This window comes from Aspergillus brunneoviolaceus (assembly GCF_003184695.1).
Source record: "Aspergillus brunneoviolaceus CBS 621.78 unplaced genomic scaffold BO95scaffold_45, whole genome shotgun sequence".
Classification (NCBI taxonomy): Eukaryota; Fungi; Ascomycota; class Eurotiomycetes; order Eurotiales; family Aspergillaceae; genus Aspergillus; species Aspergillus brunneoviolaceus.
This window is the reverse complement of record NW_020290775.1, coordinates 18929-38521: the sequence shown is the minus strand read 5'-3', so window position 1 is coordinate 38521 and position 19593 is coordinate 18929. Positions and strand designations below refer to the sequence as shown.

Sequence of the window (19593 nt, the reverse complement as noted above, 5' to 3'; positions counted from 1 at the left end):
GCCTGAATTCTTTCTTCCGCCCGCTCAGCTCGAGCTTCGTCATTTCATCTTCATCTTCCCTTCCCTTCCTTTCCTCCCATCGCGTCTGATACCCTCCTTTGTTTACAGTCCAGATGATGGACTCGACCTTTTCATGATGCTGATAATGAACAGTGTCCTCGCCCATTACGATTATCTCTTGTGCCTGCTGATCTAGTGTCCTTTTTTTTTCTCATCTCATCCCACTGGTAACCTTTCTAACCACTCACTTTACCATGTCTATTTACCATCATCTTCATCCTGATATCCTCGATATCCTCCTACCAAAATGAACCCTACGCCAGTTACCCTCTCCCCCCCCGGCTTCCCCTTGCCTCACCACCACGATCCCCCTCAAATCAAGATCTCCAATGATGCGAACCTGGTAAAAGGTCAGACCGCGCCGTCCGCCACGAACAACCACACCCCAATCTACCACATCAAACCACCACCGCGCCGAGTGACTTCTCTCCTCGACTACCCACCTCACCCTCCTCCATGCCATCCCACGAACTTCCCACCACCAGATCCACACGATACCTACGAATCCCACCCACCCCAAACCTCCCCATAGCCTTTCTGATATCACCCCACATCGTCCTCCTTCTTCCTCATTCCCCATCTCCCTTTGCCCTTCACAACACAAAAAAGCAGACCCATGTCCTTCCAACCCCTCAAAAGAACCAAGGGCTTGTCAAAACCCATACAAAACCTCTGGTCCTTCTTGGAAAAAAAAACAGGACATGTGTATAGCAAAACACGCCGCAATTTGGGGTTTCTGGTTCCGCTTCACTTTCCATGAGGAACTTTTCTCAGAAACTATAAGGCTGCGGCGGACATTTGCCTCGTCTCTTTTATAGCCCTAATCCCCTTTGATCCCGTTGTATCTCGTCTGACTCATGAACGATTGGGGACGTGAGTTCTGACGGCGATAACCCCGGGGAAACTTGGGAGAGGGGGGTGGAAAAGTGTGAGGTTTGTGGGATTCGGTAGTAACTGCTGTGATGTGAATGGGTGCGGTGTGAGAGGAAGAGAAGGGCGGGAATGGTGGGGTTATGGGGTGGGATGGGGTTCGGGGGATACTTCTACTGTATGCCGTATGGTACATAGTATGTGGTATATGGGGAAGGAGGTTGGGGAGCGGGGATTGGGGTGTGTTGAAGGGTGGCTGTGGGTTCTCATGGGGCTTGGTATATGTGGTTTGCTGTGGAATCGAGGCACTCTGGGGACTTGGTGGTTTGTGAGGTTCGTTGGGATGAATGGAGAGGCTATGGATCATGGGCGGAAAGGATGGAAGTACTGCGGTGGTAGTGGTAGTTGATGGTGTCGGTTGGTTGAGGTGGATTGAATGACGACCGAATTTATAAACTGAAAAGACCTGAGGAGATTGCACATTCCCCTTATATCTGTCATTGTTCTGTGGTGTGCTGCGGCGCAACACGCGCAGCTTACTGACATAGACTATTGGCTAATCGGATTGAAAGTTCCATTGTTTTTGAAGTTAATAGCAAATCACCCCTCAGATTTCTCCCTCTCTTCCTTCATATCCGTGTCTTCCATGCAAACCTCTTCCCCGTTATGACCTCAGCCCCCTTCCATCATGCTCGTGCCGAACTACATCATCAATAGCTTCCACTGACAAATCATCCTTCATGCCACCGCATTCTTCCACATGCACTTGTCCAATCTTCCATCCCTCGCGCGAAAAAATGGTAACTGAAACCTAATAAGCAGACAAAAATGAGAAAACGAAGTAGACCCCCCAGAACACCATTGCCATTAAGCAATGACTTGAACAGTTCCTCATAAATGGTATGGTCGGAACCAAGATCACTTCCAACAACCTACGTGTAGGTCCGTGTAGGATGGCCACGGTCTGCCCCACGCTCATGGCTCTCCCCACACCATCCCGAGGGAACCGCTATCGTTCACCCTGTAGCCGATTCTCTGGCAAATCTCTCGGGCACTCGAGCCTGGCGCGGCCGAGGGACTCAATATAAGACTGACGAGTCGTCTACTGCAATTAGTCTGGGCCGCACACGGAGATCCAGGACCAAAGATGAACGCACCAAAATGTAATAGCAATCCGCTCGCCTGGAACTATATGCGTCTTCAATAAGCGAAGAGCTAGGCGCGAAGGTAACATGGTACTGATAGATTCGAGAAACACTGAGGTGTGGGTCGGCACGGAGGTGGAGTCGCCAACTGTGAGTTGATCTTGTTCACGGCTAAGTGGAGTCGAGTAATGCCCATCGAGGGTCAACACAGCCCTCCCGATAGGTTGCCAAGCCTGCGATTCAGGGTCTTGCAAAATCAAGAAGAGATTCATTTCACTTCGTCTGCAGCTTCCTGGGGTTGAGCACCAGACGAGGCAGCCTGTGGAGGCTGAGCAGGCACCTGAGGTGGACCTTGAGGCATCTGATTATAGCCGTTACTGGGGGTTCGGTGTTGGTGAGGAGGGTAATGATGCACTTGGTGAGGACTAGACTGGAAATGGGTTTGCTGCTGCTGGGGATAATTTCCTCGAACCGGAGGCACTGCCAGCCGAATGTTAGCATGCCTGTGACTGGAAGAGCGTGCTGGGCGATTACATACTGTGTCCTGGCTGCTGGGAATGGTGCACTGGCTGTCCATGCTGTCCGGGAGACATAAACATGACGGGCTGTGGGGGCTGGCCCTGTTGAGAATTCTGGTGCATCATCATTGGGGCACCGCGGCTAGGGCTAGGATAACCACTATGGGGCTGGGGAGGTGGTGCATGTTGAGGATAAGCATGGCCAGGATTGGGCGAATACATCTGCATCTGAGGTGTGTAGGGAGCCACACCTTGAGGAACGCCCATGTAAGGCCCACTGGACGGTTGCTGAATCATCATGGGTGCACCCATGCCAGATTGTGGGTTCACGAATTGAGGAGTGCCAGGATAGTGTCTCATATGAGCGGGTTGCGGGCCGCCCTGGTTGACGTAGAACTGTGGCATAGGCTGTCCGAACGCCAATTGAGCATGGGGTGCCATAGGAGAAGGATAACCATGCTGGAGACGAGGAGAAGGGAATATTTGAGATGTTGACGCTGACAACTGCATACGATGGGGATCATCGAAATGGGGTGGACCCGAACCATGATGCTGCTGGGGATGAAGATGAGGGCCGTGAGGAGGGCCAGTTGTCGGGGGCATACCCTGGGAGGACTGCGGATACTGGAAGGGCATCTGTGGTTGATGTGGAATCGACGAGTTTGACGCAGAACGGTTCTGGGGGGAGATAGCCGGCACAGAGGCAGGGGGCTTGAACATCTGTAGATATGTCTTCTCTTCGTTGCCGGCAGGCACATCCCAGGTGGGCAGTGTTTTATAGGCAGGGGGTATGCCACCATTGAACGTGTAGTCTTTGTCACTCTTTTCTGTGCTTTCCTTCTTCATGCGCTTGATAGGATTGAACTGTTCGTTAAGAGAGGGTCGCTCTGAGATTGGGCGTGGCTTCTTTGCACCAAAGAAAGCGGACGGGCTAGTGGCCCGCGAGACAGAGCGTCCACGAGCAAATGAAGATGAGATGTTTGAGGTGCCGGGTGTGAACGTGCTCGCTGCAGGGTTCGGCTTGAACTCCATAGCTCTCACATTGAATTTACTTGAGACCGCTGAAGTCGGAGTCTGCGCCTTGGTCGGGCTGGTGACGGTAGGGTGATCACCAGCAGGGCCACTTGGCGGGCTGCGAACCTCGTTGATGGGCAAGGGTGCAGGAATCGCTCCCGTTGCAACTCCCTTCCTCTGCTGCAGATTGTCAGCTAGACGGTGGCCAAGCATTCCTGTGGCTTGACGGCCCGCATGCATGTTCTGCTGGGGTAGTCGCCCCGCGGGGGCACCATTGGGGCCGGTTGGGGGGAACATTTGGCGACCGCGCGAGATGTTGGAACGGTCGGTCTGGGCCAGAGGGGGAGCGGTAGTAGCCGCAGGAGCGCGGGTCACTGGCTTCGGTTCTGTGGATTCTGGGGATGCTTTCGTTGCTGTTTTCTCCTCGGCATGTTGCTGGGCTCGCTGGATGATCTCTTCCTGTTTGTGGGGATCTTTGGCAAGAATCGGCACTAGGTCTTTGGGAACAGGGGTAGCTAGTTTGAAGTTTTTAGAGAACTTCATCAATTCGTTGAGTTTAATGGTGCGGTCGTATGAGGCTTGGTTACGGCGACGTTCCTGCATCTTCGCTTTTTCATTATCGGCGAATCGACGGAAAGAATCCAACACCTCAACTTCAACGTTGGCAGTAGCATTACTTGCAGCGGGCAGGGCAGGGCCCGGTTGAGGTTTGGATGCCGCGGGTTTCTTTTCCGCCTCAACAACGGGAGCGGGAGCTGGAGCGACCCTGGATGGCGTAGATTGGGCCTGGACCGGAGCAGTCTCCTTCGGCGTCGCAGTGGCAGCATCCTTCGGAACGGTGGGGGTCGACCGGGCAGGGGCTGCAGATGCGGGGAGAGCAGCGGATTGAGCGGCATTCTGCCTCCTGGCTGGTGGGGTATACTTGTTTGGCTGTCCAGAGATAAGGGGCGGGAAATCCTTTTCATCACGGCGCACACCGCTGTATTTCTCTTCTTCATCCCCGTCATCCGCAGACGCCAAACCTCGCTCTTCACGGACATGGACATTGTCCGTATTTGTGCCTTCAATCTCGCGGGCGATCCGAGCAGCCTCTGCTTCCTTCAGCTTATAAGCAGGATCCGAGCGATCAATCCTGGTCGTGTAAATATTCTCGTCGTAGCTACTAGTAGCGCCAAAAAGTCTTGCGTTCGCTTCGAATTGATCCCATCCGGACGAGGCATTTGCGCCGTCTAGGGACAAATCCACATCTGTGTCTGCTGCTGGCTCCCAGCGCTTCAAGGTCCGCTCACGAATTGCGAGGTTGCCGGAGATGTCAGTATCAGTCTTAAAGCCTACGGAGGCACCTGAGAAGTTGTCAGTATATGAAGACGACGCGGGGGCTAGAAACGTACCGTTCGGAGCCTTGGCAAGAACGTCAGTGGTGGAAACATCGGACACTGAGATGTCGACTATATCTTTGACATCAAAAGACATGCTGTGATCCGGTGCAGATCCCATGAATGGGCTAGAAGCCTCGCTCACTCCATTCGCTCTGTGCTGTTCCTGCTTGTTAGGTCGTTGGACCATCTTCAGAAGGAACGAAGATTCGTTGGGCTCTAGAGATGCAGACGAAAAGACTCCGGTGTATTTCTCTCCAGTTTTACTTGTGACAGTCGCAGTTAGCCCCTAATAGTTGTTAGCTTCTGAGCTGTAATTACAACGACCATCGTGGCTGGATGAAGCTTACGATAAAGCTGGTGAGCAAGAACACAAGGCGATCATGTGCATGGTTATCAGGCGTGTTAGATTCTTTGGAAGGATTTCTAGACGAGGCTGGCTGCTTTTGGGGCATGCTGCCGTTTTGCTGCGCATATGAAGATCGCTGAGTGATTGGGTTTCCTTGTGACCAAGCCTTCTGGGAGTTACTGCGTCTGAGAGGACAATTGTTAGTTAGTATGTGTCTAGACCTATGTCATGAAGAACAGTAGAGTTCCTGCGTTGTATTTGACGATAGAGCGAGCAGACATGATTTTTGGAGTATCCAAGGGCAAGGTGACGTAAAAAGGCACAGGCGGGACAAGGAAACGTCAATTGAGACAAGTGTCCATGGACTCAGGCTCTCTAGGAGGAGCCATGAAGTCAAGAAGGGAATAGGAGAAGACCAGCGGTGAATAGGGTGCAATGAGGTGAGTCGGTCGGAGGAAAGGGCCGCAAGCAACAGGTAGCAATGAGCGGGACAACAAAACATACCTCTGTCCACCGTCGAACGGACTACCAGATTGACGCCGGTTTCCATCAGACGCCTTGGTACTGGCGCTGGATCTCAGTGTAGGGCGAGCGCTGGGATTCTGCGCATTGACGGCATTGCCGGATGCATTATTTGCGGCCGGCACGGAGTTGACAGTTGAAGCCATCTGGCTGGATCGCCAAGTGACGATAGAGCTCTACGTCGGCGCACGACGTAAAGTCGCAAACTGGAGGGACGGGAAGGCACGAAGCCAGTAACACACCGCCTGCGCGAACAGTGCCAGACGGACGGCGATAGAGGTATGGAGTGGGAGGAAGAAGCAAAGGATAGAGGAGCGCGGGGGTGGAAAGAAGAGGACGTAGAGCAGACCAGGCGAGCCAGCGACAAGTCACGGGACCTCCAATTGGAATTCCACCGACAGTTGACGAGAGGGGTGGAATTGAAATGAAGAAAGAATAGAGAAACTAGGGGGGAGAGATAAGACGAGGAAGAACAGACGTTCAGAGGAGGAAAATAACAGAAAGAGAAAGAAAATAATAGACAACGTCTTTGATCAAGACAGACGTCGTCAGGAGAGGTTAAGTTGTCAACCAGAGGGGATTGATAGTAAGAGGGAAGGAAGGAGAGATCAATAATATTTTTGGGGGGGAGGGGAGGCGGGCGCGGGAGGGTGTGGAGGGGAGGAGAGAAGCCAGAAGAGGTCGGCGTCAAGATTAGAGAGACAGAGAGAGAGAGAGAGAGAGAGAGAGAAAGAGGTGTGGTGATGGAACTGGAGCTGGAACTGGAACTGGAACGGGTACGGGTGGTTTGCACTGCACTAACCATAACCACATTATTACGGTAAGGTCGGGGTTAGTTAAGCTTGTCAGTGATTCCGGGTGGACATCAGAGACCCTTGGTTGGTGCAAAAGCGTAGGTGGGGAAGACACCATGCTCATTTCCATTACCTTAACATTATTCTTCGTGCTGCTGCCCCTACTGTTCTCATCCCCATTACAATGATGATTACCTTGTCTAATGAAGATTGGTTGGGTCGGAATGGATTCCACTGTACGCAATACTTTACTAAGTTACTGTACTGGATGTATTGTACACAATCTAAATCAAATGTGTTGGTGGTGCCGTCATGCTTCATCCTCAACCTTTTCCCTTCATCTATTACATAGTGTAGAAACCAGTATAAATTAGCAGTAAGCAGAATCGTATTCTAGATAACTTCTGTCTTCTGCCCATCTTTTGCTTACCTATCAAAAAACGATACAAAGAAAGTGATTCTCCTTTTATGCGTCCGCTCCAGGGAATCAGAATGCAGAGATGCACATGCGTCTGTGTGTGTGCATCTGTTCCACCTCGCTACTGAGACGCACCATGTCGCCTCACTCCACTTGCCTAAGGTATGCCTTTCCCTCCGTCGGTTTGCCAATCTCCAATCCCCAACACCAATGGACTCGGCCCTTGCGGCCTGTCATAATCCACCCGAGCACATTTGATCCACCGTCACTGGAGGTTGGAATACTATGTATACTAATTATACAATTACACCAATTACGGACATGTTGGCCGGACCAGTAGCCCCGAGATCTGGAATGACCCCTTGCTGCTTAGGACCTTCTCTGTGCTGTCAGCGCGGCTGAACAGCAGCCGCGTTGGCGGCTCTCATCTCCGCAGAAGAAGTTGTGACTTGAAGGGTCTTTACTGGTGATGTCCCCGAGCAAGGGTTAACCGTACGGCCAACGCATCCGACAAATCTCACAACAGGACAGTTCAATCCGCATACGAGTCAATCCCTAGTCTCGAAACCGGACCTTCATCTGACTGTAGACTGGCGCTTGATTTGATGAGTGGTGGTATCCCATGTTGACCCGAATCCCCAGAGAAAACAGCATTTGTGCTATTTAGCCATTCGAACATCGGTGGTGTGAGAGCTTCAGAGCTGCAAAACAGATCACACAGCACCGTAGACCAATTAGTTAGCACTTTCCGTTGGGGTAGCGGGAACGAACCGTGGACTACTAGGTGCCTCCCACCCTCACTGAGAGACGGTGACAACTGGAAGTAGTCATGTAGGCGATGCGACATCCTGTCAAGTCAGACCATCCGACGGCAAACAAGTCACGAGTTGTGCGCAGTGAATTATGACCAGAATTCAGATGTCTACCAGTCGAGTGAGACCCAGCCGGAGTTTTGATATAGTAGTGATTATGGTGCACTCAGGTATGGCTTGTGTTGAGTTTAAAAATAGGTACAGGCTCTTTACGTAAGAAAGGTTGAAACAGACAAGGGTGAAACTCTTCCAAAGTTTGGTCAGGCTTGCAGAGTGAAAGTACGTCCTAGGTAGGCAGTGGCATCGACTGACTAACTTATCGGCGATTGCAGCAAGTGATAGGCCTCGCAGAGGGTTGAAACTTGAAGAAGATACAAATTCTGTTCCCGAAGCTAAAGGCTCGGATGGGACTCAATAGTGAATATGACACAGAAGTGCACTTGACTGCATGGTATGTCTAAGCTCGTGTTTTCCACCCACGGGTCGGTGTAGTAGGTGGAAAGGAGATGCTGTGATACTGCGGTGTTCATTCATATGGCAGCATGAAGAGCAAGCGGTACACTGATGATATATACGTAAAGAAAGTTATCCACACGCCAATCCTAGACCCTGTTCAATGACCTTATCAGCACAGCTGAGCTGTGGGGGTGGAAGGGAAGCTCAGGGCTGCTGCAATGCGTCTGGTAAATCCCGGAGGCTGGTGGAGCAGGTGACCTGAGAGCCTATCGGGCAGTGGGGACTTAATGCCTGAGGCACAAAGTCTCGGCGCTAACCAGCGCACTTGCCGTAGCGACTGGACAATCATTGATGAGATTGACTGACTGACTTGGATTTTGGGGGCTGAAGTCGTGAAGTGTGGAACTTGATTTGGTGCCCAAGAAAGACAACTTGAAAGACAACAACAGCACACTGGCAACTAGACTAACTAACTGTCAGATCTACACTCTAGTTACAGCCTGGCTAACACCTCATTAGACTGTCAAGTTAGACTGAGCACTAACTAATTAATCCACTCCTAAGTCCGTCTCCCCCGACTACGGTACCTATTAGAACTAGCCTGTGCTACCTAAATTCACCACCACCACCACCACCACCTCAAATCACCACTAACTTCCCACCACCTACTAACTACCACCGGACCCCTCATCTTGTGAGAAAGAGGCTGGTTCCTTGGCTATACTTATCTATCCTGCCTTAGACACTCGTTCTGCACTCGTATCCTGCCTCCTCTCCCTCCTTTTCTCGACCCCTCTCCCTGTTTCTCTTTTTGTACGGCCTCTTTTGGGTCTCGTTTCCCAAATTCGACTTCCGACCGTCTTTCCGCTCGTTCCCCTTACACGAATCCTCTGAGACAATTTTCGGGTCCTCTTCCCCGTTTCCTTGCTCCCTGCGTCTGCTCGTTGCACTTAAACCGGCACATTTCCCGGCTTAACCACTGCTGGCCCTGAACAGAGCCTCCTCGGAGCTTCCTTGTCTGCTGCACTCATGCAGTCCACCTCCAGCACCTCTCGCTCCCAGCAGCGAAGTCCCTCCGGCCAGCATTTCCCCTCCGGTTCAGGAAGCAGTGTCGAGTCCACTATGGCTTCTGCGCCCCGCAGCTCGTCTAGCTCAACACGTTCTCAGTCCTCCTCGAAAACTGTAGTGGTAAGTCGCGCCGCTGCTGGTCACCGCCCCTTATTGTTGCTCCACAAATGTTCCGGTCTGACCTCGTGGTGCTGATGATCCCCGTCAGCCCGAAAGACAGATCAACCAAATTGAGAAAAGTGTCACGCATCTGTTAGTGGCCACGAAACAACTGCTCGAAACCTTGACACAATGGTCCCGGCGACAGGCATCGGAGAACGAGGTCTCCGATGTCTACGTGCGGTTGGGCTACGAATTCAATCTGGCTTGTCGCGCATTTAACGCTATCGGAGTCGACACCTCAGATCTTGGCCCTGTACCAGACCTCCTCCGCACCATCCTTGAAGATACCCTTAGTCAAGATGCATCTCCACAAGCCCTCGATCGCTACCTCCCCCGCATTCGTGACATCATCATCAATCTCCTACATGGCCTCAAAAAGAAGCAAGCTCGTTTACGGTCTCGGCAGCAAAAGGAGGAAAGTAGACCTTTGCCCGGTCGACAGGCAAGTACTGGAAGTGCTGCAGCTACACAGGCGGCCATGAACCAGGCTTATGAGGAAACTGCGTCTACGGTGACCTCCCCGAAGCGATCAACCCGTCGCTACGGAAGCAATGGCTCTGCGGAGGATGCCACGGCGCGAACATCATCAACTATAGGAGCGGATGCGCGAGGCTCAAGCTTTTCCGAACGCGAGGCCTCCAGAAGAGAGACACAGAGTATCTTGTCTCAATCCTCTCACACAGATAGTGCAACACCCTCGAAGGCTCCCGTGGTTTCATCCACTACGGCCTCGTACCCCGCACCGCCCCCTCCTCCAAAGCAGGACGATGCACTGGGTGCTTTGCAGAGAAGCGGTGAATTGGAGCGCCGTGCGTCTCGACGATTTTCTGCGTATCAGATACAAAAGCACTTGGGCGGCTCATCAAATGGAGTTCCCGTACTTCCGTCTCAAAATTCTCCCATTCCAAACCGTGGTCGGGACGTGCGTGAATCTCTCAATGCTGTGCGCTTGCGTGGATCTGTTCATGGACGACAACGATCGACTAACCGGCTGACGGACCTCAAAGGCGCCGCGGCGCAGACACCTTCGAAGGTACCCAGTATCGAAGAGGAGCGCCCAAAGTCCCACGCAGAAGCTCGCGCACAGTCACCCGTGGAAGCCGCTGCAACCACCAAAGACACGGCTCCGGTACGCCCCGAGGACGACATAGCAGATTCTTCCGTGACCGGACGACAGCCAGAACTCCCTCAACCTCCAGATGAACCAGCCCTCGCCGAGGCATTTGAGCCGACAAAGGAACCGACAGGACCAGCTTCACCTGGCACTCCCAAATCAGAGCGACGCCCGCCGTCTGCCACTACCGCCACCCCGCCGCAATCGTCTCAATATTCTCCAGAACAGCAAACTCCAGGCAAGGAGCTCACCTTGTTTCTGCAATACAGGAGCAAAATCAAGAAATTTGTCCTTCCCGAAGGCTATTCTGGCCTTACCATTGGGCGCCTTCAATTGGCTTTCATCGAGAAATTTGCCTGGAATACTCACAACAATGGAGTCGATCTACCGGAGATTTATATCCAGGATCCCGTTTCTGGCGTACGCCACGAACTGGAAGATCTGAGTGACGTTAAGGACCGATCTGTTTTGGTGCTCAATGTTGACATTCTGGATGAAGTCAAGAAGCATTTCGATGATGAGTTTGGTGGAGTTCGTCGTTTGATTGAAGGCGTCAAGGGTGCTCTTGAAGGTCAAGAGAGCATGATGCAGCGTGTTTCGGAGCGCCAGCTGGAGGCGGCGAAAGAAATGGCTCGCTTAGCCGCCGCACCTCCCGCGCCTGGCCTATCCACCTCGAATCTCGCTGACAGCCGTAAGGGCCCTATCACAGGAAGCGACAGCCAACTTGCAGAACTTCAGAGCTTGAGACGCGATCTCGCCGTTGTGCGCCAAACGTATTCCAACTTCTCTTCCGACATTGCCAGCTCCATGAATGCGATTCGTACCAAGGCAGGCAGCCTGAAGACTGTCGCTGCAGATGTTTCTGTGCCATCCTATGAAGGCGATGCTGGTCGTATGCGCGTGGATGCTGGCAAGAAGGAGCTCGCTGAAGAATCCGAACGCCTCGTGGCCCGGGTAGACGATCTTCAGGATCTCGTTGAGGATCTTCGCAAGGATGTGGTGAGCCGTGGTGTTCGTCCCCTTCCAAGGCAACTCGAGACTGTCAGCAAGGACATCAGTGCCGTTACCAAGGAAATCAAGAAGATGCAAGAATTCCTCAAGCGGGAGAAGCCTGTGTGGACGAAAATCTGGGAGAAGGAACTTCAGCTGGTTTGCGAGGAACGGGATCAGCTCACTATGCAAGAAGATCTCGCAGCTGATCTTCAAGACGATTTGGAAAAAGCTGCTCAGACTTTTGCCCTTGTTGAACAGGCGACTAAGCAGCAAGCGATGCAGAATGCTACCGGTGGTCCTGCGCTGCGTCATACTTCGCGCAATGTGGTGATTGATCCGGCAGTCGACCCGGTGAAAGCCAAGGACAGCGTTCTTGGAGAGGTGCGTGCTCTGCAACCCAACCATGAATCTCGGTTAGAAGCGATTGAGAGGGCAGAGAAGGCTCGCCAGAAAGAGCTTGAGACTCGTCGAGTTGGCAAGTTCCAAAAAGAACTCGGTGCATTTGTTGAGGAGGGCAAGCTGAAGAAGAGTGGAGGCGTGGAAGAGGCTGAAAGACTTCGTCGCGCTAAGGATGAACGTATTCGCAAGGAGGTCTGGGAGAGACAACAGGCGCGCGCAGCCGAGTTAGCAAAAGCTGAAGCTGAAGCAGCGGCAGCGCAAGCGGAATCGGCTGAGCAGCCTGAGGAAGATGCTGAAATGAAGTCCGACACAGAAAGTCAGGAAAACCCTGCGGAGGAAATTGCAGCCACGCAGGGGACCTTTCTTCAAGAAAAGAATTCTGCTTCTGAGGACGACGACCACGAGGCAGAAGAGGAGCAGAATGCACCGAGCTCGGAGGTTGAGAAGAACGACGAGAGTGACAAGCAGGAGGAACCTATCAACGATGCTCATCGTCCCGATTCTGGCCCCTAGGAACTAGCGCTGGTTGGCCAGCCTGCGGTCAACATAATCAGCTGCATTTTCATTTTTTTCATCATATACATCCTACACTTTGCTTGACTCGTCTGGATTGCACTCTTTTTGACGTCTCCTTTGTGTGTTTTGGCCCATACCTGCACTCTCACTATCATACCTTTCCCTTTACCTGTTTTGCTTGATTCGTCTCACTTGGCTCCGCCCACTGATTGCTGCGTATTCGAGAAACCTTGCGCGTTCGTGTATTGATACCCTGCCAGCTTGTGGCGCGTTATGAACATTGATGATACAGGGGAGGATTGGTGTTTCTTGTCTTACATTGCTCCGCCAGCCTCGGGCGAAAGATGGATCAAGCATGTGGAGTAGTCTCTGCATTTTTTACATTCTTAGAGAGTTGATGGCATGTCGAATGTTGCTAATGGCGGAGAATACATTGCACAAAACATCGTGATTGTCTTGTCAAGTGCAGGATATTCATATGCTCATTCATACTCGTATCCTCTAAATCGGCCATAAATGACACAGGCTGCTGCCCATGTGGCCCGAAACCCGTCCTCCATCTATCAATGGCTCATGAATGGCTTTGCGACTGCCTTGAACTAGCCAGCTGAGTGTAAAATGCACTGCTAATTCCGGGCCGAACCTTAAGATGAGCCGGCTAGCTCGTTGAGGTTAGGTAAGACTGCAGCCATCCTTGTTTGCCACCAGCGCGGCAGATAACTGAGTTCATCGTTAACTCTACCTACCTTGAATCTTGAGCTTAAGTTACCAATCAGATGAGTGAAGATATCACCACTACTGGGATCGGCGATGCCATAATACATGAGCTCAACGAGTGTGATTTGATGAAAACCAGAAGGTAAATGCAACTTGGATCCAGTATTCCATTCCACCTTAGTGTGAGATCATTCGCAAGAAGCCAGGTTCAAACTGCCTTTGGACCCTTTCGACAGAGGCAGATCGCCTCTGACTATAATCACCTGCTTGGCGAAAAATCAAAGGACCCTATCATTGCTGCATCTTCCAGTCATAGCCCGGTGGGAAAATGTATCTGCTGTTAGTGTTGAGCTCAAAATGGAGCGAGACATTTCCTTACAAAGACATGAAGCCACTAGTTACATGCTGTCTCTTCTAACTTAAGGAGAAGGCCTAATATAATGACCTCCATGCTCTTCAACAAAGGAGTTCAGTCACACCATGAAAGGGATCTCGTCTCTCCTTTTGTAATCTCAGTCTAAGGAGAATCAATGACATGAGCGGCCCCCTGGCATCCAAGACAGGCAATTCGGTAGACCTCATAATTTCGGCGATAAAACCAATGCTGACCTACTTACGGGTCCTGTCAGGGGCTATGCAAATTGCAGATCGCGATATTATCATTCGACGAAGATCATGCAAGGGCTCCTTGTACACCATCATGTCGTTTCAAGGGCTTACGCAAGTGGCTTCACAAGAATGTACATCATTGGAGGTTTCAGATTCATCCTGCAACACAGTTTATTCCTGCTCGAATTTCCCAATCAGATCAATTGATACAAGTATGTCAAATGTCTTCTTTCGCGCTCGGTCGATGAGCGCACTCTTTTTATCGAATATTCACAATGGAGGACAAAGCCTACCGAGTCGCTCAAGAGGAAGAGCTGCAAGATTCCCTCGTGCAGCACAGCCAGTCTACGGTCATCATCGATTTTGAATCAGACGAACATCCGCACAGATGGCCAGATTTTCGAAAATGGGTTGTCTTGTTCACTCTAATCCCCCCAACTTTCCTGATGCCGTTGTCATCCACAATCATTGCGCCAGCTATAGACACAATCTCGACTGATTTGAATGTCACGTCCACGTTTACAAGCCCATTAGCAGTGTCACTGTTCTTGATCACTTATAGTATAGGGCCTCTGCTATTAGGTCCCCTCAGTGAGCTCGTGGGGCGTGTACCTGTTCTACAAGGAGGAAATGCATTCTTTCTTGTCTTCAATGTGGCTGGCGGATTTGCACGAAGCTTTCCTCAATTGCTTGCTTTCCGATTGCTGAGCGGGCTTGGTGCAAGCGCAACTCTGGCGGTATTTCCTCTTTTTTCCTTTCCATCTTGACAGGGCATCCATACACTAACAGTGTGAGCCAGGTTGGATCAAGCACAATAGGCGACTGCTTCCGTCCCGAGGAGCGCGGTCTCAGCATTGCACTTCTAAACATGGGCCCGGTTCTGGGATCCTGTCTCGGCCCGATAGCCGGAGCCTATATCACCGACTACACGAGCTGGCGATGGGCGTTCCATGCTACTTCTATATTCGCGGGCGTCACCATCCTGATTGGGACTTGTCTATCCAAAGAGACATATGCACCGGTTCTTCTTCGACGCAAGAAAGATCATTTGCAGTCTTCGCCGCAACATAGAGACGCAATGCTTCGCACCCGCTTTGACATGGACGACGCCAATAAGCCTGACGATGAGACCCTGGTTCACCTCTACAAACGCACCCTCCTGCGCTCCATTCACTTGCTTCTTACTCAACCGATTGTTCAGGCATTAGCTCTTTATTATGGTTACCTCTACGGTCTGGTCTACCTTGTTCTCTCGACTTTCTCTACTTTGTGGACCACGCAATATCACATGTCCACTAGCCGGGGCAGTCTCAACTATTTCGCCCCATGCATAGGCTACCTTCTCGGTGCACAGACCTGTGCTGTTGTTGCCGATAAAATCTACTGTTTTCTAAAGCGGCGCCAACAACAGCAGCAGCAGCAGCAGCAACAGCAGGATTCGCCTGCCCCCACCGCCAGTTCTGACGGCTTGGAAGAGAAATACACTCCCGACCAGAATTCCAAAAAGCGTAACCCTGAATTCCGCCTTCCGCTGATGATTCCTGCCAGCCTTCTCATCCCAGCCGGTCTGTTCATTTACGGGTGGACAGCTGAGGCTCATACACACTGGATCTTTCCAGATCTCGGCATTGCCCTGCCCTTAATGGGCGCCACGATTATTTTCCAGTGCACCAACGCCTACCTCCTCGAGACGTACAGTGTCTACGCGGCCAGCGCCAACGGTGGTGTATACATCCTGCGGGGGCTTACGGGCTTCGGGTTTCCCTTGTTTAGTCCGCCCATGTACCGCGCACTGGGGTATGGTTGGGGGAATTTTGTTCTGGCATTCACGGCGCTGGTCATCGGGTGTCCCATTCCGTGGTTTCTGTGGAGGTATGGCGAGGCGCTGAGACGGAGGAGCAGCTGGGCCGAGCAATAATGGTTTCTTTGACGATCTCGCTTGATGATCTCTCGCTCGATCGACCAAGTGGTGGAGTTTGATCGCTCAGAATGTATAATTAGACCTGTTCCCTGTCATAAATACGTGTTCGATGAGAGTGGATATAATACTATCATTAATGTGGTAAATTGATCACGTGGAATAGCTAGTCCAGTAATAGGAAGGGGCCCCAGAATGACCAACCGTCCCATTATCATATCGGTTCATGTTTGTATAGCATTTTTTTTCTCCCGAGCGACAGCGAGCCCCTCCAACTTCTCCCAGTTCTCAGTTTTTACCTTCATGTTGTGCAGCCACAGAAAGTTCAAGATGACGATTTCAAGAACGAGACCAACCCCCCCCCCCTGCCACCCCTTTTTCGTAATGAGACACGCAGCAGACGCGGCTCTCCGCCATCCCTGGGCAAGGCACATACCAGGGAGTCCTCCACGTGATGACGAGCATCTACATGCAGCCAAGATGACTGCCTGCTGTGGATTGTACTGTACGGTGTGAGATACACATATACCTCCCAGGAAGGGTCTACGCTGAAGAGCATCTCATCGAAGCAAATTTCCTCGATCCAGCCATTTCAACTGCACCGAAAGCTGATCCGCACCCCTTGCAGTTCAAAGACTCACAATTTCGAACACTCGTCGCCTTCGATATCTCCGCGTGCGGACAGAGAATCAATCGGCTTGACCATTGCCTTCGCGCATGCGCAATGAACTGGCCGACAGCATCCTATCGACACCTGGAGTTCAATGTTTCCACTATTGTGGCTTATTTTAATTGACCGTGCCAAGGAGTCAAATATGCATGTCGAAGCAGATCATCTCGGACGGCCACAGGGGGGTGTCAACCACGCAAGCTTCTTCCTAAAATGACCGCCTCGGTATGATGGAGAGAGCAATGATGATTAACGCGTCTTGACTCTACGTCAACCTTTCTCGAAACTAAGAGCCGTCGATGGCTTGCACTTCCGCCGGGTGGCGCTTCCCTGACAACGCTGACGAAGCCACCATGCAAGGGGCATCCCCAATCGCTTGCTACCGCTAGATGCGATTTCATCATTGGCAATAGACAACTGCATAGACTTTCAATGCTGCATCAGAACATTTGCTTTTCTGCCGCTCTCATTACGTATACCGAAAATCATAGTCGGCCAACGCCCTTGATGGGTGCTTTACAGTTCTCAAGGATGATCGGCACGGAATTCAGTGGGTATACCTATAACCAAGCTTACGTTGACTGAACCAAATGGATGCAAAGCCCTTGGGGAACTATTTATTCTGATGCCGACCTCTGTGTGTATCGGCGTAGCAGAGAGCCGAATAAAAAATCTTAGCAACACTAGCAACAATGGGCCCCGCGTATGTGGAACTACATACAACCTCGTTACCCTTACCTTCGTCAGACTGACTTCCAGACTCAAGTCTTAACACGGCTCCCATCTCCTGGCAAGAAATCAAAGACATTGCGCCTATCGCTCGCCAAGGAGCGGCAGAAGTAAGAGTCGCCCTCAATTTAGTAGGACAGGAAAATTGACCGCGACAAGCAACTATTGCATATCTGGACGAGGCAAAAATATCGTATTGACCCCGAGGCCCTCTGGGGAGATGAAGTAAGTTATTCGCCCTTCATCAATGGTGTGATTATTTACTTACTGGTTAGATCGAGTACACTTTGATCAATGTTGATGCAAAAGCATCCAAGGCCACGCTGCTTTTGAGCCAGGAGAATGTTCTGCGCCAATATGAGAAGCGTTGCGCAAAAGAGAACGAGTAAGACCATGAGACACGCCCCCTTCCAAAAGAACGACAAAAATGACTTTTTCACTGGTGGTACTCAGCAAATCCTGGAATGCAGTCTCTTTTCAGCCAGAATGGGGTCGGTACATGATTGAGGCCACTCCCGCGAAGCCATACGGAGGAGAGATTACCGCACTACTGAAGGTGGAAAACAATATGCGGCTACGGCAAGTCATATTCTACGCCTACGTTATCAGGCTCTAATTTGATCGTCTGAGTCTAGGCGAGATCTGATTCGACAGTGTCTACTACCGAATCAACATCCTGTGACTCTTAGTGTCTTGCCTGGTCTGGGTACACGGGGGCTATTCACAGCCTCAGAGCCAGACGAAAGATTCTCAGGAAATGCTCCAGATGGCCGAGTCTACCATCCAAGTACGCGCTACATCATGGCGACAGAGAACCTGGCTACCCGGCGACAAGGACGATTCGAATGCCACATTCCGGTCTTTCGAGACAAATTGACCGAGCAACCGTTCTACGACGAGAACGTGTCGTACGAGTATGCATCGCAGCAGTTGCCACCAGCAGACCCTAAGGAAGGGTACATATATCTCGATTGCCCCGAACTTGGGATGGGATGTTGTTGCATTCAAGTCACAATGCAAACGCCAAATGAGCCTGAAGCTCGATGGCTACACGATCAGCTCATGGTTTTGGGGCCGCTTATGTTGGCATTGACCGCTGCAACACCTATCTACAAAGGCTATTTGGTAGACACAGATACGCGCTGGGGATACATCTCTGCTTCCTTGGATGACCGCACAACAGAGGAGCTGGCCACAATTGTAAGTGAGATTCCTACCATATGCCCATAGAGTTACTCACCGCGGCAGCCACCTCGTTATTCCTGGAATCGTACATATATCTCATCAGAGAAGCCACTAGATGTGGAAAGCAAGACATCCTCGCAACCGATCGACGAAAGACTCAAGCAGAGTCTGCTAGCTGGCGGGATGGATGAGCCTCTGGCTCATCACTTCGCAACCGTTCTTTCTCGTGATCCTATTATTGTGAGTCGGGAAGATATCGAACAATTCGACGCCAGCGATACGGGTCTCTTCGATATGCTCTACAATAGTGTATGGCAACATGTCCGGCTCAAACCCCCATTGTGCAACTCCGGACCCGGCTGGCGAGTTGAATTTCGGCCCATGGAGGTTCAACTGACAGACCATGACAATGCTGCATTTTCCATATTCATATACCTTCTCTCGCGCGCCATCACCGCCTTCCACCTGAACCTCTACATCCCCATCGACAAATTGAGCGACTCTATGGAGCGAGCCCAGAAGCGCAATGCTGCGCTTGATCAGAAAATCTGGTTTCGTCGTACGGGTTGGTCTGCAGCAAAGCAACAGCCACATACGTGTGAAACATGCACGTCTAACTGCTGCATGAGACAGAAGATAGACACGTTGAGAGACTCGGAAGAGGCTGGCTATGAATCCTCAGCGCAGTACGCTCTGTTATCCATGGATGAAATCGTCAACGGCGAGAACTCGGAGGTTCCATCGGGGTTTCCTGGCTTGATCAACATCGTATGGGCATACCTGCAGTACATGGACACCCCACTGCGAGAGAGAAAGCGACTGAAGCCGTATCTGGATGTGATAAGTAAACGAGCTAGTGGAGAGCTCCCTACCCCGGCGCAGTGGATGAGGTCGGTTGTTATGGCACATCCCGAGTACCGGAGAGATAGTCGGGTTGGGGACAAGATTCGGTTTGATTTACTGCAAGAGATCATAAGCATGGGCGAGTGACTTGTAATTTAGCATGTACTGGAATAGATAACTATGTTAGTTGATTTGTGATCGTAAGTGCACCGGGTTCGGATCTGTTGAGACTTAAACTATCCTTATGCCAGAATTCCTATTCTTGTCACATCTGTAAGAGGTTGTGTGAACCAGGACATTAAGTCCACTGGCCTTTTTTGATGTAAACAAAAAGTA

General features: G+C 51.3%; 6 protein-coding genes across 6 annotated transcripts; 5 read left to right on the top strand and 1 right to left on the bottom strand.

Moving 5' to 3' along the window:
- The first annotated feature begins 87 nt into the window (after positions 1–87).
- BO95DRAFT_444162 (uncharacterized protein) lies at positions 88–636 on the top strand. The gene has a single exon (XM_025586821.1). It carries the CDS (start codon positions 308–310, stop codon positions 590–592), a length of 285 nt encoding a protein of 94 aa, XP_025440833.1. The 5' UTR covers positions 88–307; the 3' UTR covers positions 593–636.
- Positions 637–1096: 460 nt separating this feature from the next.
- Positions 1097–1591, top strand: BO95DRAFT_444161 (uncharacterized protein; the record flags this gene model as incomplete). The annotated part of the gene is made up of 1 exon (XM_025586820.1): positions 1097–1591. A coding segment is annotated over exon 1 (197 nt), but the record flags the coding sequence as incomplete, so codon positions are not given.
- An 885-nt stretch (positions 1592–2476) lies between these two features.
- On the bottom strand, positions 2477–5555 carry BO95DRAFT_175205 (putative PAB1 binding protein (Pbp1)). Its single transcript, XM_025580850.1, has 3 exons — positions 5334–5555; positions 4999–5272; positions 2477–4950 (listed from the first exon to the last, which is right to left on the bottom strand). Exons 1-3 carry the CDS (start codon positions 5436–5438, stop codon positions 2606–2608), a joined length of 2724 nt encoding a protein of 907 aa, XP_025440831.1. The 5' UTR covers positions 5439–5555; the 3' UTR covers positions 2477–2605.
- Positions 5556–8979: 3424 nt separating this feature from the next.
- BO95DRAFT_444159 (formin-mediated actin nucleation enhancer) lies at positions 8980–13045 on the top strand. Its single transcript, XM_025586819.1, has 2 exons — positions 8980–9522; positions 9611–13045. The coding sequence occupies exons 1-2, from the start codon at positions 9364–9366 to the stop codon at positions 12581–12583; spliced, it is 3132 nt and encodes a 1043-aa protein (XP_025440830.1). The 5' UTR covers positions 8980–9363; the 3' UTR covers positions 12584–13045.
- Positions 13046–14187: 1142 nt separating this feature from the next.
- Positions 14188–15947, top strand: BO95DRAFT_499515 (MFS transporter; the record flags this gene model as incomplete). The annotated part of the gene is made up of 2 exons (XM_025590960.1): positions 14188–14649; positions 14712–15947. 2 exons carry the CDS (start codon positions 14188–14190, stop codon positions 15828–15830), a joined length of 1581 nt encoding a protein of 526 aa, XP_025440829.1. The 3' UTR covers positions 15831–15947.
- A 1025-nt stretch (positions 15948–16972) lies between these two features.
- BO95DRAFT_416470 (glutamate--cysteine ligase) lies at positions 16973–19424 on the top strand. The gene is made up of 7 exons (XM_025584388.1): positions 16973–17203; positions 17267–17339; positions 17389–17454; positions 17505–17614; positions 17683–17812; positions 17860–18429; positions 18478–19424. Exons 1-7 carry the CDS (start codon positions 17193–17195, stop codon positions 19402–19404), a joined length of 1887 nt encoding a protein of 628 aa, XP_025440828.1. The 5' UTR covers positions 16973–17192; the 3' UTR covers positions 19405–19424.
- Positions 19425–19593: the final 169 nt, after the last annotated feature.